Source organism: Condylura cristata, unplaced genomic scaffold (assembly GCF_000260355.1).
Source record: "Condylura cristata isolate star-nosed mole 26May11 unplaced genomic scaffold, ConCri1.0 scaffold00030, whole genome shotgun sequence".
Taxonomy (NCBI): Eukaryota; Metazoa; Chordata; class Mammalia; order Eulipotyphla; family Talpidae; genus Condylura; species Condylura cristata.
Genome location: NW_004567131.1, coordinates 20,112,611 through 20,139,307, shown reverse-complemented (window position 1 = coordinate 20,139,307; position 26,697 = coordinate 20,112,611). Strand labels below are relative to the sequence as shown.

Genomic DNA, 26,697 nt, shown 5'->3' with positions numbered 1-26,697 from the left:
CCCCCAGGGTGTCTTCAGCTTTAAACAGAATGTCCAACATCCCTAACTAGCCTGTCTCTAGTCTGGTGCCAGACTTCCGGCGTCCCTGTCAGTAAGCATGGAAAGATTCAAATCTAGGTGTTCTAATTTATGCAGTTAAATATAAGGGTCCTAAATAAGTGAACAGATGAACGATGATGGAAGGGTAGGGGCGCTGGGAACTGTGGCAGGAAAAGTACAAATTGAGCATGAGTAGCTGGTCTTAGAATGCAAGAGACTCAGCAAATGAGGGGGGTGGGGAATTCGGGAGCAGCAGCGGCCAGTGTGGATGGCTCCACTGACCAAATTGGGGACAATCTGAACATCAGCATAAATAGTCAACGATAGATTGTGATTGCTGACTAGAGCAGAAACCAGGAAGTGTGGCAGATGTAGGAACGGAAGCCCCGTTGCTCGCATCAACACTGGCTGGATTGGGCTGGCGAATCTTTTGTCAGGGGCGAGCTGCCTTATGCCTTGTGGGATGTGGCACAGCGCCCTGCCCCCGCCCACCCAGGGCCGATGCTTTAGACCAGTGCTCTGCCAGTAGGAATGTGGCCTGAGCCACGTAGGAAAGTTTGGGTTTCCTGCTGGCCACTGGCATGACCGTCAAAGATGACTCCAAATTTGCCAAGTGTCTTGTGTCAAAATGCCATCATGTTAGTGCAGAGTTCGGTGAGGATACAGGTGTCCCCTGCGGTCCAGAGTGGAGTGTGCCTCTGAGAACCTTGGAAAGCCTGAACGAGTTAGGTAACGCAAAGCAATTAGTGTTCACTTTTTCCAAAACTGTTTTGAGTGTTGACAGATCTCCCAAGTAGCCTGCTGGGTGCTAATAAATAGCACATGACAGCCCACGTCCCACGGCCAGGTAGAATAACACAGGAAAGACGTGCTAATGCACAGCCTATAAAACGTAGTTTCAGGAAGGAGCTGGGCAGGACACTCAGCTTCTGTGGCAGCAGCTGCAAAGCCAGCGCCAGCTCTTTCAGATGCCCACGTTGTGTTGTGAGAATAAACACCCTCCTCAGCGTTCTTTTGGTAAGTAGGAGCAGGCACTAATGTTGTTCTGCTCATAAAGAGAGGAGTGACCTAATGGGACCTTTTGAAAATCGAGGGATACATTTATTTATATAACTTCAAAATACTCTCCCTCCTCTCTGCCCCCCATTACCCCCAAGAGGGAAAGAGTAAATTCACAATTGCCAAGAGGGAAAGAGTAAATTCACAGTGGTGAAGCCTGTAGACTTCAGTGATTGGGGAAACAGCACTAGTGATGGGACAAATTGGAAGCTTGTGCTCCCCTCCATCTCTCTCCGCCCCCCGCAGTAGAGTCCGGTGAGATAAGACCCCATTTCGGGGATATTCCAGCCCAAGGTACTAACCTACATTTTATCAAGGATAATAAGCAAACCAAAAATCCACATGGAAGTTGTACAGCAGTGTAGCTCATAAACTTCACAGCTATGAAGGGCATGCAAGTAAAGGAAAAAGAAGTTTCAGACTAAAACTGTCTTTACTCACCTAAAGTGCCGGGCACCTAACCTGGATCCTTTGTGATAAAGAAATGATTGGACATTTGGAGAAATTGGGATGGGGTCTGACAGCTAGAGGGTGATGATGTATCATGTTCAGTTTTGGCTGATGGAGAACTTGCAGGGTCACCCTGAAGTTTGTGGGACATGAGGCCAGTTTAGTCACCAATCATTCAGGGCTGGAAGACACTTCTTTGGTCTTTTTTTTGTCCACTTAAAACCTGTGGACATTTTCATTTTCTGTAGTTTTGTGATAGTTCACCTTAAAAATGTGTGCTTAAGAGTGATACAGCCTCATTTTCCCTTTAGCATGTTGCGGTCAAAATTGACACTGAGAACAGATTTGACCTCTGCGTTCACACACTGTTCATATAGGAAGGAGACATTTCTAAATCTGTCTGTTCACCAATCAGCAGTGAAGTCTTAGAACCTCAGTGGAACCAACCGCTTTTCTCAGATGGCTGTCTGTATCTGTGTATATTTCTTTTCCTTGCAGTTTGTAAAACCATTTTCTAAGCCAATCTAATCTCATTCAGCAGATTAAACCTCCAGGATAATGTTTGAAACTGGCGCACAATCTGCAGGTACTTTGACACGTCAACCAAAGTCAGCTTAGAGGAAGCTGTGGAGGGTTTATACTCTGATCTTCTATAGTACGTAGAAAAGTTTCTGTCCTGTATTGGTTTTCAGCACAGTGAGGGCTTAAGTGCCTCTGCCCCACACGCTGCTGAGTCTGTGACCACGCTCGGCCAGCAGGTCGGGCCCAGCATTGCTGACCGGCCCTCAGAATGTTTGATCCTCGACATTAATCATCTTAGCTCTAACCTGCTGTGCTAATTGCACGGCTAGTTGCATGACTTTGCGTAATATGGTTTAACATTTAACAGACGGTGTTATAGGAGTTCCTGCTTCTATTTTGGCGTGTGGTAACTCTTCAACCTGTGAAAATGATCGAGCACTTCACCTTGTAGGAACGGAGGTATAATTTGGGTGCATAACTAACTGTGATCCTTTTTTCTTTTACAGTCTCCTTGGCCCACATCACACAACTGGTTCTCAGCCACAACAAGCTCACAAGTGAGTCGACTTTATCATTTGTTGCAGTTTCTGCCTTTTAGGAAACACTGTTTTAGTCCTGATTCTGGGGTTTCTTTAAAAGGCACCCAGGACAAGTGATTCTTTGAGAAAATCTGACATTTATTTTGCTGACACTAAGATGCACAAGCATCTAGTACTTTGCTGTTTTGAGATTCTTTCCTATCACGTGTGTGACTGAAGGTAAGAACACGATGTTTCTGTGAACACGGCCCTCTTTGGAGATGCCGTGCTGCATGCTGTGTGCTGTTGAAGACAACTTATTAGTATCTTCATGAAGAGAACCTTCTCAGAAAAGATTAGATTAAAAATTCTTGGTTTTCGGGCCCTCCCTGGTGGCGCAGCAGGTTAAAGCACTGCACTGAGAAACTAAAGCCACTTCCGCATGAGTTCGATTCCCGCCTGCCCCGGAGGTGACCACATGGCGTGGCAGACCTCTCCTGACCCGCCCGCTGCTCCCCTCAGCAGTGTACTTCATTGATCTGCCTGTTCTGCTCCCCACTCTGTCTCTGGTGAATCCTCTCACCCTCCGCATCTCTGGCCTGTACCCCAGTTCTGTATGAATAAATAAATAAATCTTTAAAAAAAAAAAAATTCTTGGTTTACATCTTCCTTTCCAAAAGGTGAAGCTTCACTATTTTAGACTTTGTTCCCCTACCTGTTGGACACGACACCACTGAGTTAAATAAGTTTGTACCAGAATTTTGTCACCCCTACTTGACTGTTACTTCTTTGCTCTCCCCCATTTCCTGCAGTCTTGAATGATTTTCTAATCACGTGGCCAGAGTTTGTTAGGGAGCGTTCTGATTCCAGTGAAATCGAACAGGATGTCATGTTGAGGGATTTGCACGATGGATTTATGCGTGTATGTGCGTGGTCCATAGCCTGAAGCAATGTCACAGAGCTGCTGATTATTGAGAATTAAGAGTGGCAGTGAGGGCCCCTCATGGGCAGGAAACGGGCAGATTAGTTCATTTTTAGTAAAAAGCACATATTTGTCAGCAAGACTGAGTAGCGCCATTGTCACATTTGAGTAGTGGGGCCCATGGACGCTGAGAGTCATGTGTGGTCATTTTTGTAACATGAAATGCACTGCCAGTTTTATAGTTTTGCAGCAAATGACCCTGCTGTCAAACACCTTCATCCCAGCTCACAGGGGCTTTGTAGTGTCTCCAAGCAGTGGGCTGCATGATCCCTGTATTCACCCAGGATTCTGTGAGCAAATGTTCCTGAAGTTCTCAACCATACAGTTCATAAAAAAAAGTCTTAATTGCCCTTATACCATTGTTAGAACTGGATCATTATTATAGTGGAAGTTTGCATTTAAACAAGAAAGCAAAACATGCTTTTTTCCTACTATGCTGTTAGTTGATGTGTTCTTTTAAAAATAAATCTACCTTTCAGATAGTTGTAGTTTATTTCTTTTTATGTATCGCAGACAGTAATCTCAGGGATCAGTTTCTTTTTCCAGGCATATACTATGAAGGTAATTTAGAGAGGCATAAATATGGAGTGAAATTGTGTCTGCTTTAGGTTGACGATGAATGATCCCAGCTTCATATTTCTTCTTTTGCTGTGTTCTTTCCCTTTTTCCATTTGAGACACCCTTGACCTAATCCAGTAAACTCTAATTAATGGTCTTGGTAACTTCTGTTTCAAAGCCGTTGTGAGTAATGTCTGTCACCCTATCTGTTCCATTAAGGTCAAATTAGCATCTTTTACTATTTTTCTGGCATTTAAATGAATGATTTTGCCATGGCTTTTCAAGTGTTTATAGTAAATATGTCCATTTGATGGAAATATAAATATGCATTAAATGTAAGTGGCTGAGCACACCCTTCTGTCACTTTTTATTGTAATCAGTGTCTTTCACTTTCCATGGTTTAATGGGGACTGGCTGACAGTGTTACAGTAAAATCACTGGGACTCAAAAGATAAACCCCGCAGCACTGCTGTTATCTTGCAAAAAGTATTTGTGTTTTTCTCTTAGTATGCCAGTTACATCGACATTTCCTCTGTGCCCGTCCGGACTGAAGGACTAGCTTACTCAAACTGGGATCTTAATTTAGGGCCACTGTGCATCTCCAGGTTCTTGAGGTACTCTCCACCGGCCACTGCACAGCGTAGCACTGAGTGGACAACCTTGCCTCTCTGGGGGTTGGTGTCCACAGGGCCCTCAACACAGCAGCACCACTGAGGATCTGGGGATGCTGAAATTTCCCAAGATTGCGTGACCAGAAATTCTTGATGTTTTCTAGAGTGTCTGATAAAAAGATTTCAGAATTGTCAAGTCAGTCATTGTTGAGTGTCAACTGACTGTAGTGAATGGTGTGTACCTAGTCCTGGGGGTGGGGGAGGGTGCGGGAGCAGTGGGTTCTGGGAGGCTGTGGGACTCCCCCACCTGTGCTGCTTCCTAGATACTGTTGGCCCTTGACAGACTCTATTCAGAGATGGGAGGTGACTAACTGTTGAATCTGTTCCTTCTGCCTTTTTGCTATGAAGGGCTGTTCCTCCCAGGGAGCCCAGAGGAAGTTCTTTCTGGCCCAATGGAGTAGTTTCAGAGCAAAAAAGAGGTTCTGTCCCTGTCCCTACTCTTCAGAAGACCCACTTCCTGCACACCTATCTGTGATACTCTCATACATAGTGGAAGTGGGGAAAGGTGCTCTATCCTCCTGACTCAGAAGCTGCACCCATCTGGCTCCACAGACCGCAGCAAGCCTTCCTTCCCCAGTGCAGGAAGACAGTCTGTCTGTTTCCCTGGGCCAAGCCCTGCCTCTGCCTGCTCTGTTCCTAGCTTCCCTTTACTCCTGACCTTCCTGTCTCCCATCCTGCCCCTCAGGCTCCCCTTGCTGACTGTCGACTTGAAATCTTGCCCCAACTCCTGTAACATTGGACTGTGTATTGTATTTAACACCAGTAAGCAACGCCTGTCCTTCTCTTCATATTTCTTCTCTCTCTAAAGAGACCTTAAGTTTTCTTAAAGACAGGAGTGATTTCTTATTCTTCAGCACCCATATTTCCTGTGTAAAGTAATGATGGTTGACTGAAGGATTCAGAGATGACAAGGAAGATAAAAGTAACTGGTCTGAGGTGAAATGGTCTGTTTCGTTTTGCTGGACTGTGAGCACACTGCAGAAACATCACCTTCTGTCCCAAAGACCAATGTTTCTGGCAACTTTATAGTCACAGGGGCTACAGTTCATAGATGAAGGATGACATGCTATCTGGTGTTCCTCGGGTACACCTCAGATCTTGCAGGTAGAGGAGCTGGGCTCATCACCAGCCATGTTTGTTTCTTTCACCAAGCCGCCCTCCGGGCTTCAGCGTCTCTACTTAGCCTCTTTTATCACTGCAAGTCTCATGGCTTCTGGGCTTGCTACTCGTTCAGTGGAAGTTCGGTTTTATGGATTTAAGGTCCAAAGTATATACTAATTTCTTCATGCCATTAATGGTATTATAAGTTTCTTGAGGTTAGGAACCCTGACTTATGCTTCTGTTGTATCCGATGCCCACACAAGTGCCAAAAGCATGGGAGTATGAAAGATGGCACTCAGTTCATGCTGGTTGGTTCATAGAATGTTAAGTGATAAGTTGTGCTAATTCCAAGGACTTAGCCGTACATAGCCAACGACTTGCTTGCTTTCACTGTCACTGATGACGGGAGTGTAGCAGTGATTCTAAAGGGCTTTCTTGTCTCTTTCCTCCTCTACCTCTGCCATGTGGTTATCCTGCTGTTTTAAGTCGATGTTAGCCAAGCCTTTTTTAAGTGTCCATTACTTAATCTGATCTCTGGTTTTTATGGTAGTTAAGAGTGTTAGCTTTAGAAATGTTTTGTTTTCATTCTTAAAGGAGTTTTCATTTTGAGACTCACCATTCTAAGCCTTGTCCACTAGAGGTCACTATTGAGATACAGATGTGTTTTCTTCCCCTGGCTTTTGTGCCTATAGATGAAAAACCAAATTTATGTTGTCAGATGAAAATTTTTTGCAAGCTCTTCAGCTCTGTCCAACAAGGCATGTCGCGATTCCATTTGCATAATGCAGCTTACCGTAATTAAGGTAGATACTTCTATAAGAGGTATGTTATTTTGTTGTTTCTAAATTATACAATTTCATGTGTCAGTTTTTTGGTGTTTATTATGGCTGCTTTCTCAAGTTAGAAACTTTTCTTCCAGTATCTTTAAATTGGAAGAATTTTATTACTTTCAGTAGTAGTTTGTATTGTGTATGTGAGTTTGCTTTTCCTGTTGACTAGAGGTTGATATTTACGTACATAATCAGTTTTTAATTAAAAATAATCATGTAGATTCACTTTGTATGTTGTGTTTATTTATACTGATTCACCTACTACTAAAAGCCCTGTGTAAGAAAGGCTGCTGTACATAGTAAAATGAATTCCATTCAACATCAGTAATAAAACAGTCTCTGGGTATTTACTTTTTAATTTGAAGCTCTTATTTTTATAAGCAATTTCATGCTTACAGTGAGACTCACATACAGGTGTTTCTGCAACCTTTCATATGACAGTAGTTTCTTTCACTCTGTGGCTCCTGCATGTTAGGAATAAAGCACTCCTCATTGGTGCACAGTATACCAACTGTTTATTTTTACTCTGTGCAAACACTGAGTTGCCATCTCTTTGTAAACCTTTCCATAATGTGGACCTCTGAATGTCACTGCTTAGTTTTATACTTTGAACTTGAACTTTCACATAAATCCTTTTCTTGATGTATTAGTAGCTTTGCCTGTTATTTCAGGCCTTAACTGGGACCATGTCTCATCATTTCATGTATCAGAATGGCTGGGCGGGCAGTAAAACTAAGTTTTATGGTGAAGTGTGTGTGTTTACAGACTATTTCCTGATACAGCTTATGTATGAATTTGAAATTATAATGAATAAGAAAATGCTAGGATATTTTCTTTCATGATTTCAGTAATTTCTAGGTAAATGATACTGTTCCAGATACATAGATATTAATATAATGTTTTAAAATTTAATGTAGATACGTATACTGAGAGGATAGCTAACAGCAGTATGACTGTAAATGAATTATGTAGCATATTCCACATGTAAATATTGCATTCTTAAAGAATGCAGATCCAGTTAAAATGAAGAAAATTAAAGTCATTAAAATCATAATAAATTGAAGCCCTTTCTACAGACATAATAGATTGCTGAGATGAATGAGAAAAATGAATTGTCCCAACTTATAAGAATGACCTTCAGCGGTCTCCCAGCACCTCCTGTTCTGAAGTATCTAGCTATTTCCTATTTCATAGATTATTTGTCATGCCTATGCAGAAGTTCTTGTGCATGTTTTGGATGAAATTAAACTATGAGGGGGGATATGCAAAATAAATCGTCTCTGTGTCATGAATTTATCTTATGACAATATCATAACAACTTGCTCTTTGCATTTTAAGAGAGTATAAATGTATTTATAATACAGAGGCTTTGATCAATAACTTATTTTTTAAATTATTGTACATTTATCAGTTATTGTGCCATCATTTGAAAGATTGGATTTGCAAAAACATACATAGTGTTTTGAGTCTCACATCTACTAATTGAGCACTACCAGGGGTTAGTTAGGTTACCATAAAAACACTGTCTGACATTGGGAGTTGCTATTATTTTTGCTTTTTAATAAATTATAATCAAATGTGCAAGATTATCACATAGGAAGAAAATCTGTTAGTCTTCAGTCCAAGCTATCAAGACTGATGAGGTTGGAGAAACTGATTCTCATGGTATTATATCCCCAGCTCAGAGGTATTGTCCACTGACGCTTCTCGCCAGTTCTGACAACCAAATGGACATATTCTAGAAATTCTTCTTTGGGTGTGTTCTGTGTTAGAAGCAGCTAACATAAGTGTAGTATTACATTCTTCCATGTTGTATTTTTAAATGAAATTACTTCAATGATGGAAATTTCAGAATGATAGTAGACAGTGGAGGGAATAGTGTGGGGGTAGGTGGAACCCAAAATTTTATATATGTAAGTCACTTGTTGACTGTGCTATATAGTTGTATTATGTGTATAGATTTTTCTAAAAGGTGCAATTCTTGGGTACGTAAATTCTTTTTAGAGCCATTGTTAATTTTTTGTAACTTACCTTTTTTATGATTAGGATAGGAACTGTGGCCATGATCCCAAGAAGAATGCATAAATGGCTGTAATTTCAACAAATGTTAAGGATGTTCACAGCTCTCTTCAAGTTCTTTTAGAGGTCATGTAGCTCAGATTTAGATCCTGGAGTAGGCGAACAATAACATTAGCTTATTTCATTGTAGATATACTTGCTGCTGTTTTGTCGGGGAAATGTTACCTGGAAATTTGTATAAAACTTTAAAAAGATGAAGTTTCAATGTGAGTGAAACCCGCGCTTAATGATTTTTTTTTAAAGAATATCCATAAGCCCCCCCCATTTAAATCTTGTTAAGTAAGAATTTGTTAGGTTGTCATTTCTAGTCTTTAATGGAATGTACATATCTATATTTCTTATGGATAGTTTTTTCCAACTCCAGTAAAACTGAGAATACCCATCCCCTTCTATTTTCTTTCTTTGTCAATCAGATATAATTAAGACAACACACCATCCTGATATGGTTGGCACTTAGTCACTGAACTCACGAAGCTCATTCTCAGTCTGAGAATTCTTTTTGTCTAGCCTTTTCTGTTCATCTAATCTTTACCTCTCCCTGCCTCTGTATTCTCTGAGACGCCCTCTTCTCTGCCTATATGGAAAATATAGGGCACCCGCAGCTTCACAGGGAAAGGAGCAGGGACAAAGAGCCAATGCTATCAGTGCCATGCTCTGCTCTGGTGGAAGCACCGACCTCGCAGTGCCGAAGGGGAGACGCCTGGGAGGTGGCGGGCCCTAGGGACTCCTGAGCTCTGTGTTCACCATCCCCCACTGCCGCTGCCAAGTGCAGGTTAAGTGTCCCAGGGAAATCTAGGAGCTCCGTGGATGAGTTATTCGGTGTCTTGGAGCTAGTGGAGCTCAAAAGGCAGGAGAATTCCTCAGCCTCAGAGACACAGTTGGTAGGGGGACCTTCACAGAGCTCCTCTGTGGGTTTTGTAGAATTCCCTGGCTCTGGGCATCCTCCCCACCCTCTGTCTTTTTTCCTGTGTAAAGCTGCTTCCTTTCTTAGCACAGAAGCATAAGATGAGGAAAGAAGAGAAACAACCCAGTGTGGCTCTTGCTAAAGGCATCCCTAATTGTAAGGAAGACATGAATGGCTGGCAGCATGTGTTTTGTGTGTGTGTGTGTGTGAGAGAGAGAGAGAGACAGATAGAGTGAGTATGAGAGAGTGCACGCTCTCTATTTGACTTGTCTGCCATCTCTTATTAACGGAGGATTGAATGAGTAGATATATAAAAAAAAAGACTACAAATGAATAATACTACATTATAGCGATACATTTAAAACCTGGAGAGCTCTTTTTCAGATACGAATGTGCTTTCTTTCTTGTTCTCCTTTTCAAAAGGAGATGTGTTTCAAAACTTCCGGGGCATTTTTCCCAGAGAAGCCTCATTCCTTCCGTTGCCCTTTGCTAGATGTCAGTTCCTCACCAGCCATCGAATTCCGTCTCCTTTCCTCTCACTGTTGCTCTTCCACCCCAGCTCCCAAATTAAAACTATTTATTGATGTATTGCCTGCTGGCACCTCAAAATTGTAGTGCAATGTAGAAGGCCTGTTCCTGAAAGAATTCGGAGGTTGGAAGTGCTCCTGAAGATTGCACGGCCCATGCATGGTTCTGTCTGGGAAGTAAAGATGCAGGCATTTGCTAATTTTTGCAGCCTCAGAAGAGGAAAGATCCTTGCTTGTCAGCTGTTTAGATTTGTTTGGCTATGCAGACACACTTTTTATAGCTCAGGGACATATATTTTTACATATTTGTCCTTATACTATAAAATCTGCTTCATTGCTTGCTTGTAACTTTTCTGCCTAATTTTTGTGTAATTGATTATTCTCATTGCTGCTGAAAAACTAAGGCCATTTTTTTTTTGCACTAAATTAAGCCAGAGTTGTTTTTTGTTAGTAAAATCACTGAAGCTGCAGAATCTTAGCCAATGATGGGATATAATAAGTATGCACGTCTAAGTGTGAGTGTTCAGCAATACTTGTTGATTAACTAAAAGCAGTCTTACTCTTGTCCTTTGTACAGCAGTGATATGTTTGCCTCTATTGGAGTGGATCTTTAGATAGCTTATTATTTTACTTCTATCTTAAAGAGTGTATATATCTTTTTAAATGAGAATTTACTGTTTCCTAAACTTTGTTTTTAAATAACTCATAACTATTGTAACTTACTATCCTAATGGCTGCTTTGGGGGGAGTCCCATAAGATCGAAAAAGCCAGTTATCATTAGTCTACTTTTGAATTTCAGATTCTTCAGGTAAGATATAATTAGTTCATTATTCACCTTGTGTTTTTTTTGGCCAGGATACAGAAGTCATAAATCACTATGTATAAATGACCTGTTTTGCATATAAAATTCTGAAGAGCATGCTTATTTATATGTGAGAGTGAAGAGATGTTTCTTTATATGTAATCATTAAAATGGCATCCAAGATTGTGAGTCCTAATTTGCCGGGAGAATTGGCATCTGTATAATTAGTCTAGACTTCACTTCTGTAGTGTGAATAGACTCATGTTTTCCAGTTATTGTTACTAAGGATTGAAAGGGCTGTCCTTTTACTTTGGCCAAGAATGCTCTGAGTCATATTTCATAGCATTTTTGTTAGCTTGGCTTTTCTTCCCACCTTTCCTACAACTTGCTGTCCTAGATGGTCTATTCATCAAATATTAGGGCAAAAAAAGTTGACTTTCACTATTTCATTTAAATGGCCAGCCCTCCCCCTTGTGTGCATAATGAATATTCTCACTGATTTTCATGTGCTCTTGTAGTTTTGGTGACTTTTCCAGTAACTTTGTTGTGGCAGTATAACTGAAATACCTGCCCTCCTTTAAGTATCCTCTACCTTCTTGTTCTCCTTTTGTTTGAGAAAAAAATCTTAAAGCAGCCGAGGCATGTGAAATCTTGCTGGGCATTTTCATTTGTTATGGCAACGGTCAAAAATCTCCAATTTTGAGTATGTTTGGGAAAGCAGTGCTATTTTTGATGTATTTTGCTTTACCTTGTCCTGGATGGCACCTTTGGCATTGTTTGATCAGTGGGTCAAGGCACTGGGATGTGCTGGTCCCACCCTGGTTGTGGTCACCTGGTCCCTGTAGGTAACTGGTCTGTATCTCCATCATCTTGGCCAGTCTGTCCCTGGTTTCCCAAGGTGAAAGCAATGGCCGAACCACGAATTTGGTTTTTCAAAGAGGCATGCAGGCCGCAGCTCTTGCTTTCACGCGTTGCCTATTGCCTTGCCTTTGCAGGAATCACCAGAGCTAAAAACAGGCTGGTTACTTCTGCCAAAATAGTCGGGCAACATGTAGTTCTAACCACTCAGAAGTTTAGTGGAAGTGGTGGGTAGAATTTACCTCCGGCTTTCATGCCGGGGCTTATGATGAAAACCTACATGTGTTCTGAGCAGCTCTGGCTTTCCAGCAGCCGTGGGCGGGAACATGCGCCTGGTCTCTTACTACCCTTTCATAGCTCAAGAGGACCTGGCTGCCGGTGCAGGCCATATGGTTCTAAAGACCAGTGTGTGACCCAGTGGCCCTTCTGTAGGCTACACGCGGGCGAGCACCCATCCTTATGTTCCGCGTGGTGGCGGAACTGTCACTCTTCTCAGTTTTGTGTCTTTGCCTCAGGGACCCCAAGATGCTTTTGCTCAGTAAACCCCCGGACCGGCTGTGCCCCAGCTGGTGGTCTGTGCTGTTTGTTACTGCCACCCAGCATTCTGCAGTTAGACCTCATGACCAGGACCAGTAGTGGCTTCTCTGCGTGACCACACTTGGTCCTGATGAAGTTGCTGCAAAATGACTTACTGGATGAGGGAAATGCGTACCTTTTCCCCTTTGAATGCTGAATGTTGACCACACTCCACGCGGAATTCACCTGAATGCCTGCATGGGCAGTTGACATTGGCTGGAAATGATTTGACTGCAGCCCCTCAGTTGGCTGAACTTACTTTTGTGCTCTGTTTCATCAGCTCCTAGGCGTACTAACTTGCAGAGGTGACAGCGCATTTTAATTTGGACTATGGTAATTTTGTTGAGCATATTGTATCAAGTACACATGTATTGGGCTAGTGGTTTTGCTGGCATGCTGAATGAAACTTTTCCTGAACCAAAATCTTGCCTAGCCCAGCATCAAGAGTATCCCTTGGGGACTTGGAAGTGCAGCCTCAGGCGCTAAGCCAAGTCTGCTGAAGTCGATTGGGGTAACTCCTCCCCGAGTCTGTGTCTTAGTGAATCCTCTAGTAGTTCTGATGTATGCGAAGGTTTGAGACTCACTGACTGCGAGCAGAGTTACTAATAGAACCTCGTGCAGTGATGGGGATTTTTCTGTATCGGTCTGTCCCATAGGGTGGCATTAGTTACTTGTAGCTGTCAAGCTCTGAAAATGTAAATAGTATGAATCTGGATGTGAACTTATTTATGATTTTTTGATTTTTATCTAGATGTAAACTTACTTAATGATTTTTAATATTTTTTGTTTCCTTTTCTAATAACTTTATTCAATTCCTCCACCCCAATCTCTGACAACTGTACGTTCTGATCTGTGAGATGTTTTCCTTATATTCCACATATAAAGACTGTATTAATAGCATTTGTGTTTCTTTGGGTGATACATTTCACTTAACATAGTGCCTTCAAGGTCCATCCATGCTGCAAATGGCAAGGGTTCCTTTTTTGTGTCTAAATATTATTCTGTTGCACTCTTAGATACAGACACAGAAACATGTACATGGATTTCATATTTTTATGAGTGTCACTTTTTTTTTTTAACCATTCATCTGTTGGTGATATTTAGGTTTTCATAGCTCAGCTCTTGTAAATAATGCTTCAGTGAACACAAAGATGCAGATATCTCTTAGAGACAGTGATTTTCTTCCTCCTCTAACTAGTGGTTACACATTGGACAGCCTCACCCCAAAGCATACACTTCTCTTTGTTATCAGGTAGAAAATTAAAAGTCTTGAAAAATAATTTATTGGTTTTGGAACTATTCATTTTATATCCCAGAATGCAATGCTTTTAGAACAATAGTTAATTTGGGTTCTCCTCTGAGGGAAGCTAGCTATCGCTAGCTGGTGGGGGAAACATACTGAGGACTGAGTTTTGGTTTTGTGAATACACTTCAGCTGCGCAGTGCATGGTCGCTTATAAATAGAACTGTTGAAGACAGATACATGTCGTTTTACGAGTTAAGCTGCTGCTCAGGAATAGAACTGCATTGACAGTTAATTCCAGGTGGGACTTTGGTCTATCCATTGTGTCTGGCCAGTGCTTTCTGTGGCTTCCTGCCCGAGGGAATTTCTGAAGACATATTAATGCAGGCGATTTGGTGAGTCCCTTCCTTGGTTCCCCACATCTGAGTTCTCAGGCACTTTGGGCTGCTCCTTGTAGAATCCTCCAGAAGCTTTGCAGCTATCATTGTAGGATCTGTGGCAACACATAATAGCACTAGGGTTTTAGATTTAGGAGGACTTGAAGGAAAGGAGGGTCCTGCTGGTCCTGCCTGTCTGAGTTGTTAGAAACGTGGGACGATACTTTGTGGCCAGCGTGTGGACATGCATTTCCTGGGATAACATGACCATGTCTTTATCCATTGCCCAAAGCATGGGAAGAGCTCTGACTGACAGTGTCCCAGCAATCATGGGAGCCTGTGACTAGAGCAGAATGCAGCAGTTAGGAGCCAGGAAACCCCTGATAGTGCTTAGGCCCTTTCTCCCAAGCAGTGCAGCTGAGGTCTCAAATTAAAGCTCTAGTCATTGACAGAAAATGGTACTCAGTTCTCTGTCATGAGCAAGGTTCTACATGACCGAGCATCCTAATTGGGGGCTCCGTTTGTTGTGTTATTTAAGTCCATATTGTTGATTTTTGAATCCACCTCTTCTGAAAACCATAGAAAGCTAAGGATAGGGAAAAGAGAATTTTCAAAGGCCCATAATCCCATAACTCAGCCTTCTGTTGTCACCCTTGAAGAAACAGAGGCCCAGAGAGGTTGTGAGTTGAGTGAAGACACAACAGCAAGCTTAGGGCTGAGTCCTGTGAGGCCAGAGCTGCCATGAGGTGGAGCAGGCCAGGACTCTGTCCTCACAGCAGTTTCTTCTGTGCGCATCGCTCCTTTTCGCCTACATTATATATGTGCAGCTGGTGTCACAGACAGCAGTTGAGCAGATTGATGAAAAAGGAAGGTTTCAGAGGCCTGATAAGAAATCTACTGATGGTCACTGTTTAGTTATGTTTTAAAACACTTCTTCTTGCTTAAGTGTCAGGTAGATAACTTGCACAATTCCACCAGAATACTTTGACTGACGAACCATTGCCACTACCTTTTCGTATCAGGTAATGTGGCTCACGCCGTGTAAGCATATGATTTATTTATTGCACAATTCATGTTGTAAACTGTTTCTTTTTGTACGGACAGTTTTGTGGGATGGGTTTGTTTCTGCTTAGTGACTCTCATACCCCTTTTTCTGTGACTGACCTTTTTTAAAATGTATGCCTCTTCCATTAATCTAAAACTTTTGAAATGTTAGATGCTAAAAGTATACAATAGGCATTCTCTAAATATTGGTCGAGAGAGTGAATGTTATCCCATTCAAACAGGTCTGAATGTTTCTGATTTATACTGTGATGGTGGAGGGGCAGATTTCAATAGCTTAAGGAGAATATTTGCTGTGTAACGTTTTCTCCCTTTCTAACTTGAATGGACCTGAAACAAAACAAATTCACATGCACACCAAAAAGCAAGGGAAGGTTTAGTAAATTGAATGTGGGGTTATTGTTTGTGTCCACAAAACAAAGTCCTAAATCACATTTAGCATAATTTGTGGTTTTAAATTGGACTGATTTAGCAAGGAGAGTGAAATAATCTCTCATCCTGTCAAAAAAGGCGATACCTTCAGACCAGCATTTAATTGCATTGGCAAAGTAACTTGGGGAAGGCAGCAGTAATTCTGGCTGCATTATTCTTGGTTTGTGGTTAAATTGAGACCATCATTTTCTCCTGGTTGCACTTTCTTTATTGTTCTTCAAACTAATCCAATGGATGCAGTGAGAGGACCCTGGATGTGGCTGTCGGGCACAGGGAAGGGTGCACTCAGGAGGCAGGGTGCTGTGTCTGTGGGTGCTGTATCCCCATGCACTCCACCTGACTGGCAAGGGCACAGGATATGAGCTGACACCCAGCCACGCAGTAGGCTCAGCCTCGTCTAAACAGTCACTTTCACAAAACGAGTGCTACTCACTCACACAAGCGTGTCACTGACTAGATGCCTAGAAATGTGCTTTTGCAACAGGCTGTGTTCACGCTGGTGACCCAGAGGACACTTTGCAGCTGCTTCCATGTCTTTGAAGACCTGCCCTTTTATTCCCACCTCCACTTGTATAAATAACTCTTAAGCATTTCTATCGTGACCATCGCCTCTTTCCAAATACCTGAGTCCAGATGGCTCATACTCTTCAGTCTTTTCCTCCACTTACCTTTGCTGCACCTTCTTTCCTCTAAAATAAATCAGGTCATCTGGACCTGAGACATTCTAGAAAGCTGAAAATGATGGCAGAAAGCCCTACTGGGCAGGAACTCTGTCCTCTTTGACTTGATTTCCCCGACACGTCAGCACAGGAGTTTTGGAATCGCTGTCTCCTTAATTCTTCAGGTGTGTATTTGTGGTTTTACACCTGACTGCTTAGTGGTTTTAAGCCAACTGCTCTGTTTTCTCAGCCTTCTGGAGCACCCCCTGGATGGAGCTGGCGGGATGGGAGAAAATGTACTGGCATATTACATTGGTGTAAGATAATGTACTGTTTTAGTGCTCTGCCGAGGTCCCTTGTAGTGTTTTCTGTTACCTCGAAAGTCTTGGTATTAGAGGTTACCTGAACCATAGAGAAGTTCATGGCCAACAAATGCCTGTAGAAAGAATTTGTCAGCAGGTGGTACAGATGAAGAATGATCTGTTGAAATTCCTTCTGGACTTAGTGAGAATTAGTACTTTTGAGATAGAGAGAGCTTTAGCTTTTAAATTTTCATTTATCAGTATTTCGGGGGAGGAAGAGCCTGTCAGGGTCCTGTAGCTTGTTTTAACCTTTGACCTGCACACTCGTGTTCATGCCATGCCCTGGAGTTTTCACATTTCTGTTTAATGCAGTACATTGATCTGTTACTAATCTGGGGTGTGTGTGTGTGTGTGTGTAGGGTGGGGGGAGGAGGGGTTCAAGGGTGTGAATGCCAGAGGCTCAAATCAGAAACTAGAAAATGTGAAGATTTCATCATTTAGGGTTGAATTTAAGTTGTGATTTAGTGCAGTGTTACAAGAATGGTGTGACCCTACAGATAAGAGATGATTGAAACCGCTTGATGAATATGCATCATTAGACAGGGATTTGGAGTTTTACTGTGCTCTAGTCGAACTAACTACAAGGAAGCCAAAGGAAGGAAATAGCTGCACTTATTAGACATTATGTGGCCATTGAAAAAGTATATATTCTTTACGGTGCTCACATACTGGCTGTTTGTGTCCCACATTCTCATCTTTCTGCCTGCTTCCTGCTTCTTTATCCCGCTGATACAGATTATGCCATGTGCTTCCCTAATCTTAAAAACATTTTTACTTGTACTTGGTGGTAAGTTACTAGCCAGGAAAAAGCTACCTGAAAACCAGAGGGACATACACATGAATTTAGATATTAGATGCCGTTGGAGTTCCTCCTCTCTCGATGCAGGCAAAGCGTGTTGCTGGCGTTCCTGCAAGGAGTGCGGTTCCAGTATTCACACGCAGCATTTTTGTCCCGTAGCTGTGCCAGCAAACATCGCAGAACTGAAAAATTTGGAAGTGCTGAACTTTTTTAATAACCAGATCGAGGATCTGCCCACACAGATTAGCAGTCTTCAGAAACTCAAACACCTGAACCTTGGGTGAGTACCAGTGACAGAGGAAGGACACGAGGGAGGAGGGCGAGGGTGAAAGGCGGGAGCTGCCTTTAGAGGTTGCGTGGGAGAGGCGATCGTGAAATTCTTCATATGTTGGAGGTTTTTGAAAAAAATTTGCTTTCCTACCTTCTTTCATGGCCTACACTAGTGCATATGTATTGGGAGCTAATTGTTGACACAATTCGGGGATTTTTTATTGTAGTTTGTTTCCAGTAAAATGTAAACTCAGTTACACTGATTGAGTACCATTGACTGTGGAGGCCAGTGGCTGATTTTTCTCTCTGTATTACGTATAAATGGATCATAAAGCACTTTCCCTCTGTGGAGTGGTGGGAGCTACATTTCGTAACACCACTTCATATATTCTTACAATTCTTCTATCGTCGAGAGGGTATAATCCTGTGTCTTCATTTATACAAAGGTGAAAAGAGGAGTTTGTTGCAGCTGAGGTTGCAGAACCAGGTAGCTGTGAATAAATAATACCATCTATTGCTTTACAGTTTTCAAAGTCCTGCCAGTGTTTGACCCTCAATAATGATGAGGGAGGAATGGTAGACTTTAGCTTTCATTTGGTGGAATGGAAAACAAGCCCTTCCAGAAGAGGTAATGTTCCCAATTGCCACTGAGTTTCAGGGCCAACCTGGGCTGAAGATCCTATTGTTGAGGCCCTGGCCTCTAGCAGATGCCAGCACGCCACCAGGAAATCCACCTTCTGAATCCTGGCCTCCTTGTTTCGCATATTAGATGAAACTGCCTACTTATGCTGCACCCCCTATGAGAAATAATAAGCTTACTAAATTGTCAGTATCCCCATTAAGTGTGATAGGTAAGCCAGTGGTTTACATGGAGCGCTGCTCAAAGCTGCCAGGTTTGATGGATTCAATAGGAAGCAAACTTGAAAAGCAAACCTCATTCATGAAACAACTTTTGGGTCATTCTTTCCATGGAGAGTTTGGTTCGGTATTTATTTTGATGTTCACTCTGGATGAGACACTCTTTGTAAAATCCATGAGCTTTGTTTTTCGTGATATCTTAGGGAAAGTCAAGTTTGAGGGTAAGTTAGTCTCACCTTAGGTTAGCTGGCTTTTTCTACCTACTCACAGAGAGACTGTTAGCTGCTATTATCATTTTACTTATTCATTCATTTCTGTTGTGAGCTCTAAGTGCTTCTCCATCAGGAACCTCACTGGCATTGGGGCTCCCCCTGAAGCACAGTGCAGGCCTCGGGCTGGGACAGTGCCAGCTGTGAATGGACAGAGCAGCACACGATGATGCTGATGTGTCGGGGTGGTGCGGTGGTCACGGGAGGGGCAGGGCCATGAACACATTACTCTTCTGGTGAGAATCTCGGAGGGGTTCCTGCAGGGGTTAGTGTTGAGCTGAGACTGGATTCAGAGAAGGGATTCCTTAGACTCATAGCAGCAGGAAGGCACCTCACACTGAGAGGATGACATATTAAAAGCTCAGCACTACATGTTCCAGGAGTCGAGAGTTGTTCGGTGAAGCTAAATGTGACGTGTGAGGCGAGGAGTGGCTATGGGGAAAGGCGAGGACAGACAGGCACAGCTGCCTGCCAGTCCTTTAAGGAGTGGCCCTCGTGCCAGGCACCGCTGTGGATACTGGCCATGCAGCTCGTGTGGCGTGTTCTATACAGTTGGGGAAGATGACTGAAAACAGATCATCCTCCCCAACAGGAGAGAGTCAGAAGTACTGGGAAGGGGCTCATGTGTCACATGCAGGAGCTCTGATTCTATCTTGCTAACTAACCACTGAGGAATCGGCACGGTGTAGTAGTGGATTTAAGATAAATTCCACCTTTTGTATGAAGGATCATGATGAATGGGGAGAGGTTTTAGGAGGTACAAGGTGAGGTCTCGGCACCTGTCTGAGTGCTGGCTTAGTGCCCCAGGGCAGTGACAGTGGGACAGGGAAGGAGTTGTGTTTAATAGATCATCTATAAATATTATGTTACATTACTGTGAAATCTACTTAACCTTGGGGAGGGGATAGAGTTCCAAACGAAATGTGCATGACTAATGAATCTCTTTACTTACCTCTCTTTGATAATGTTTTATCAATTTAATGTTGATCTATAACAGGAGGGGTTTTATATGAGAAATATATCAGAGGCAAAATTGGCAAGACAATAATGGGTGGGCTGGGTGCTGTGGGCTGGATACTGCTGTGAGCACCTGAACGAGAAATGGAGGTGCAGACAGCCTTGGGCAGAAGTTGAGCTCGGGTGTGTTCATTGAGTACTTTAGAGCAGTTACAAAATTTTTTTCCTTCAGATGTTTCTTAGGTGCCTCATTGTCACCTTCGAAGCTGTTCCCCTGTCTTACTGTCGGTGCCTTATTGATTGTATAAAGCTTTCTGTATTTAATTACCTGGCTGCATAGATGGGGTTGTCAAAGTCTGGACTAAATTCTTAATTGTCTGTGAAGGGAATGAAGATCGGCTTCAGTAAAGGATACTTCTGTCCTCAAATGACAGAAAGAATTATACCTGCATGGCCTTGATAAAGGCAAGTCATGGAGAGGGCACCTTAAAATAAGCAACTAGAACAAACACACTTGCAGGAGACCCTGCAGCCCAGCAGTTAGGCCACAGGCGTGCAGATCCGAACAGCAGGCCCAGCCAGATGTTACCTGTAAAGTTTTATATAGTGTTGGCTGAGATGGCTGAGTAGATGGGAAGTAGCTTTTAGGCCATCTGACCAAGAAAAGGTAAGTTCAGTTATCTTCCTAATTTCTATTCTACTTGACGTTCGTTTCCTCTGTTCCTGTATCTACTTGCAGAGCTGTTTCTGTAAATAAAGCCACATGGGCTAGTATTGGTCAAGGGATAATCTCATGGCAGTGGCAACTCTGGAATCACGTTCCCATAGAGAGATGCTTGATCTTCTCTTGTGCACGCTGAAAGGTTTTTTTCACTGAGTACAGTATTGAGTGTTGTGGATTTGGATTTCTGTTTCTTTCTTTTTTTTTTTTTTTTTTTTTTTTGGCTGAATGTGTGAGTAGGTTACTGTGTAGGTGAGAGACACTCTTGCCTTAGCCAAAACCATTTTATTGAAGGAGAATGAGCCGAAGAGGACCTCCAAGATCAAAACCGTCTAAAAGAAAGGTATTAGTATGGGCTGTCATAGCTTTTAGATGAAGAATGAAGGTATCGAACACCTTTGACTCTGATTTTATAAATTTAGTCATCACATGCTGGTGCTTTCCCATTTCCAATATGCATTTGAAAAATGATAGCATGCAAACAAGAATTTATACCATTGGCATAGTTGAGCTGATGTAGTACAGGTGGAAAACCCATGCTTGGCAGTTCGAGTTAACCTCTACTCTCCAAAAAATAATTACAGTTACAGTTCTCATTTCGTGATTACCCCCTGGAAACCAGGAATTATGCTAGGGAATTCATGCGCTTGCTCCCTCATCCTCCTGGCCATGATGCTGGGAAAGTATCACTATCCTTATTGTACAGTTGAAGAAACTGGGCCTCAGAGAAGTAGAGTATCTCCCCGGGCCTCAGAGAAGTGGAGTATCTCCCCCAGGGTCACCCAGCTGGCCAGTGCTGCGACCAGATTTCTTAACCTACTGTTTTTTTTTTTTTTTCTTTACACCTGTTGCCACTTCTCATGCAAACATTTGAGTACTCACTCAGAGCACTCTCAGAGCAGGCCTCACCCCCTTGTGGTGGATGTGGAGGGAACTGAGCACCCTCTGTGGGTGAAGCCATGTTGCCACCCTGTACCTGCAAAGAGACGCACTTCTTGCATTGTTTGTACCTGGGCCCATTGTTCCCATTGCTTCTGCACCTTCTGAAGCTTTGGCCTACATTACAGCTTCCTTTCTGCCTGCTGGCCTAGTGGGCTTCCTACGTTCACTATACAGTACATGGGGGAGGAGGGCTCTGCTGTATTCCCCAATAAGTTGGGGGTTTTGGTTTGCTCAGAGAACCACCTGCAGTTATACAGGTACCTGTACCTGGAGATGGACCATGTCACCCTGACTCTAGACCCTTGCTCCACTGAGGAATTCTGACCAAGACTTCCTGAGCCTTATGCTTCAGAGGTGGACTTCTTTATTTGGAGAGACAGACTTGATTGGTTACTTTCAAATATGGGTAACCAAGAGCAATATTTAAAGAAAGAAGCACCTAATATATATTTCTGTCTCTCCCACTGTCTCTGACACTGCTTCCATTTTATTCAGCTCTTCGTATCAGAGTCCAGGGATGTGGTATGGTCTCCATGAGGTCAGGGTGCTCTCTGAAACTGTCACCTCATCAGTAGAGCCCAAAGTTCTTATTACTTACCTCTCTCAGTTGGTTCTTCATGTCACAATCACTTAGGTAATTGTCAGCACAGCCCTGCATGCATTACATAATAGGTTTCATGATCCAGGTGAAATTCTTGATAATAAATATGCTTCACAACTTTTGAATTCATAGAAAAATAAGTTCTTTGATATGTTATGGCAAATTGTAGAGATTATTTTGCTAAATGTCAAATTTGCCCGTCAAGAGGTGGAAATCCTTTTCTCTTGGCTTTGTCTTCTGCTATCATCTCTTTTCTATGAGGTGTGGTTGATGGCCTGGATTATATCTAACACAGGGAAGAGCAATACTGAGAATTATTTTTAGTGGCAAAGTCCCTCCCACCTTTCAGTGTCATCTTCTATTAGATATTTTAAAAGAATTATTTAAAATTCAGCTTTTATACTCAAAGGGAACCACATTGGGAAAATATAAGAGGCAGTAGTAGACAAATTTTCCATAGATTTTATTGTAGATACAGATTTTTAAATCTTCAGTTATGCTAAAGCACACACCCATAAAATCTACCATGTTAGCCATCTCAGGTTTAGATTCAGTGGTGGGAAATATGTTTCTACTCTAGTGCATCCAGTCTCCAGGAATTTCTCATCTTGCAGAATGGAAACACTCCCATCAATAGCTCTGTATCAGTGTTAGTGGTGATAGAACAAAACAGTGATTTTCTCCCCATTGGAGAAAATAAAGAAGTGTTTGAAATCTTTAAAGCTTAGATCTATCTTTGGAGGTCTTATTATTGCTGCATTAGTGAACAAGTTTTTCTCTAGAAGAACAGATATTTTATGATGATTTAAGTTTCTCTGAGAAACGATGATTGAGGTTCACCACTGAAGAAGATGACAACTAATACATTTTCAAATGTTTCTTAAACATACAGGTTTGTTTGTTTTTGTTTTTGTTTTTGTTTTCCACTAAAATTATTAGGCTGCTTCAAAATTTGTAAAATGATTACAGGGCAATGGCATTCGTAGGCCTGAGGAAGAGGTGGTCTGAGTAAGCCTATCAACACTGATGTCTAGTGTCTGATGTCTTGGATTTTCTCCCCCAACTACAGCATGAATAGATTAAACACCTTGCCTCGAGGATTTGGCTCCCTACCAGCTCTGGAGGTCCTTGATTTGACTTACAACAACTTGTATGAAAAGTCTCTTCCTGGAAACTTCTTCTACCTTAGTAAGAAACTTTTAATTCTATAAATCTCCTTAAAATGGTACTTTGCGTTCTAAAAATGAAATTTATTTGCCAGGGCCCAAACTCCAAGAGAAATTATTGGACATATATATTTTTTTCTTCACAGATTCCTTTTGCATATTCCTTCATTGCTCAGCAATATGTATGTTTGATATATAGTGAGCTGACACCATTCCGCTGAAGTGGACTCAGTAATGTCATATTAACTTTCCGATAGAGCTTATGTGCCTAAATGAGATCAAGTCTCACATTTAGCTGAGGAACTTGACTTTCTTTTTAAAGAGCATGTTTAAAAGAAAAAAAAAATACAGGTTACTTGCCTGTAGATATTCCATTTATTTATGAAAATCTCCATTTTTTGACGTTTCAGCCAGGATGCTTGTTTTAAGCCTTTCAGCCATTTTCATTGCTGTATTCTATTTTTGTCTAGTATATAACCACTTATCAAGAAATTGTTAGTCACAGGTGAACACACTGTATCCTTTCATATGCAAACAAACTTTTTGCTGCTGATGCTCAAAAAAATAAGAAGAACAATTAAGAACTCATGAAATATTTAGGAAAGAGTTGTTTCCTTTAAGTGACTTCTGCTTCTTCCACTGGTGACATAGATAGCATCCAGAAAAATCTGAATTTTCTGAGCTACTTTCTAAAATTTCAGTTTTTATCTTGTATATGCTCTCACTTCCAGACTTTCTCAACCATTGGAAGCCAATTCTAAAATATTTTCTTGGGTCAGAGAAGAAATTATTTCTGTTATGGAAATTAATTCTGTCGAGTTTTAAAATATTAGAATGTAATAGCTGTAAACAAACGAAACAGATCTAATTATGTTCTTTTTTGTTGAAGATAAAAGCTGTTTTCAGATCTTACTCTTCAGTAGTTCGGAATTGTGTTATTATTGTATAACGTTGTAAGTAAGTGTCTGACTACAGCTGCTCACCTAAGCTGGGGTTTTCTCTGTTTTTAAAACTCCATGTCACTGCTTTAGCTCCTTGGTCTTCATTTATTGCTGTTGTTAAAGTTGTAGAAGCAAGTAATAATAATTCATCTGATTCCAGAAACAGCCGACCATGACTGTGGCCTCCGTCTTTGGGATGCCTTTTAGTTATTTATTTTAGCATAGCTCTGTTTATACAAAGAGCTCTCTTCCTCTAAGTATTGATAAAAGTGACACCGTGGTCTTCTTTGTTTTACTTTGGATGCAAAAACAGTAATAAATGCGAATCGGAAGTAATAGGGGAAAAATGGTAGTTATCTTTTCTGAGCACTTGTGGAAACTTCATGCCAAAAACTGCTAGTGCCCACGGTTGTTAATTGTGTCAGTCCTGCTGGATATAGATGTTTTCCTGAACATACCAGCTCCACAATAAGCTAGTAAATCTAAGTTTGACCTGCTTGTTATTATTGTGAGCCCTAGGTATGTCACAGGCTTTTCACCAAGCCGGGGTTATTAATCAAAGCTGACTCCCTGGTATTGATCAGACCTCAAATGGTTGGGTTCCATGCCACCCTGTTTATATATTGCTGTTTAATTTGCAGCCACCCTGCGTGCACTCTATCTAAGTGACAACGATTTTGAGACCTTGCCGGCAGATATTGGGAAGCTCACAAAGTTGCAGATAGTAAGTAATTTATCTAAATTCTTAGAAAATCAATTCACTTCTGCAGCCCTTGTAAGAGTAGAATCAAGTCGATTTAAGCAGAAGTATGGTTTGTTTTGCAGGAATAAACCACTACTCCCGATACTGGTGCTTATTCATCCACAGACCCTTGTAAATGAATGGAAAAGATTGAGCCTTCGAAGAGAGGGCCTGGGAGAGGACAAGAGTTTCTGTGGAGTGCCTTTTATGTGAAAATTGTTTGACAACCCCTTGTGTTCTTATATTTAGCTCAGCCTCAGGGATAACGACCTGGTCTCGCTGCCTAAGGAAATCGGGGAGCTTACTCAGCTTAAGGAACTCCACATTCAGGGGAATCGCCTGACCGTGCTGCCCCCAGAACTCGGTAAGGTTGCTGGTGAATCATCTTAGTTCTGAGTTTAATTAATAATGATGATCGAAATGCAGCAATTCTGAGTAACTGTACTTTTCTTGGTAAACTCCCTCCACTGGGGCACCCAGTTCTGATCATTTCTAGTAGCTTTGGTCATGGACCAGCATTTTCAGTTATTTTGGCGTTGTCCTGTCCTGCGTTGTTAGCAGCGGCTGCACCCACTGTCTCAGAAGCTGCTGCTGAAACACCACCTTGCTCTGGTGCTTGCAGGGATGGTCAGGAAAGAGCCTGAATCAGTGATAATGGTCTTAACCTGTGGCTCCTTCTTTACCAACAGGTGATCTTTTAAAAATTCAGTCATTTTATAACACTTTAGTTTTTTGAATCCCTTCACAGTTTTCCCCAAATAATTGCTTGTTATGGCTGCTTGAAAATACCTTTTCCAAACCTGAACTTGGTTCTCTCCTGACTCTTGTCTCCGGTGGGAATTGTTTACTGTCCTCTGTCTGGGAATACCTCAGTGCCTCTCCCCTGGCCGCTAGGTGTCTAGACTCTGCCCGCTCATTCACTGGGCCCAGAGTGGGCTTCTGGCTTCCTCAGAAATACTCTCCTGCCCAAATACCCTGTTACTGTGTATGTACTTCCCTTCTGGAAAAGTTTCAGGAATGTACTTCTCCCTTATCATTGAGAAAGTGTTCTTAGTATATGCTGATTTCATCAAAACAGCTACATTGTTTTCTCAAACTATGATTATTTGCTTTTCTCTTGGTAAAATGCTCTGATTTTAATAAACACATTGAACTCAGAATTCCTGGAGGAAGTAGCTCCTCAAATGAGTCTGGTGCCTTGAAAGAGGCAGTTGGTATCAGTGAGGATGCTCACACATGAGAGCAGAGCAGAGATGTGACATTAGTTCATTGGTCTGCCCGGTGCCTCCTGGGTGCTGGGCGCATGGGCGGTGCTCAGGGAGCATACGCAGAACGAAGGCGTCAAGGAAGGAGGGCTCGGATAGCCGGGTGCTGGGTGGACTCTGAAGAGGTGCAGTTTGACTGAGTTGTGTCGTCCAGTGTGACATTTACTAGCTCCACTCTCAGTCCTCAGTAGTCACATGTGGCAAGCGGCTACCCTATGGGAAAGTGCAGGTAAAGGACAAGAGCCCAGAAAGCTCAGATAGGGGCTGCCAGTGTAAAGGGCAAGTACTCTTGTGACTTCATTCAACAGATGTAGTGTTTCAGACTCATCCCTCCCAGCCCCACACCCCCCCCCCCTCAGGTAGCTCCTGTGTTAGTGTAAAGGTCTAGCGAAACTTGCTCTGCTTTCAAGGGCTGAAGTAACTCAGGATCTTCTTTGCATTGAGTTATAAATAGTCAGTCTCACTTTAGGAACAGGCTACAGGATCAAGAAAAGATTTTTGCAGAAGTTTTAAGGCAAAAAACTTGCTGTGAGAAATTCTCTGTACCAGTGATT

General features: G+C 42.2%; 1 protein-coding gene across 2 annotated transcripts in view; it reads left to right on the top strand.

Moving 5' to 3' along the window:
- Positions 1–26,697, top strand: part of RSU1 (Ras suppressor protein 1) — a 144,326-nt gene that overhangs the window by 14,363 nt on the left and 103,266 nt on the right. For both annotated transcript variants that reach the window (XM_004691274.2, XM_012731244.1), the window contains exons 3-7: positions 2,577–2,627; positions 17,571–17,691; positions 23,099–23,217; positions 24,778–24,860; positions 25,128–25,242. In XM_004691274.2, coding sequence (XP_004691331.1) covers positions 2,577–2,627; positions 17,571–17,691; positions 23,099–23,217; positions 24,778–24,860; positions 25,128–25,242 — 489 coding nt within the window. The remainder of the gene's footprint in view (positions 1–2,576; positions 2,628–17,570; positions 17,692–23,098; positions 23,218–24,777; positions 24,861–25,127; positions 25,243–26,697) is intronic.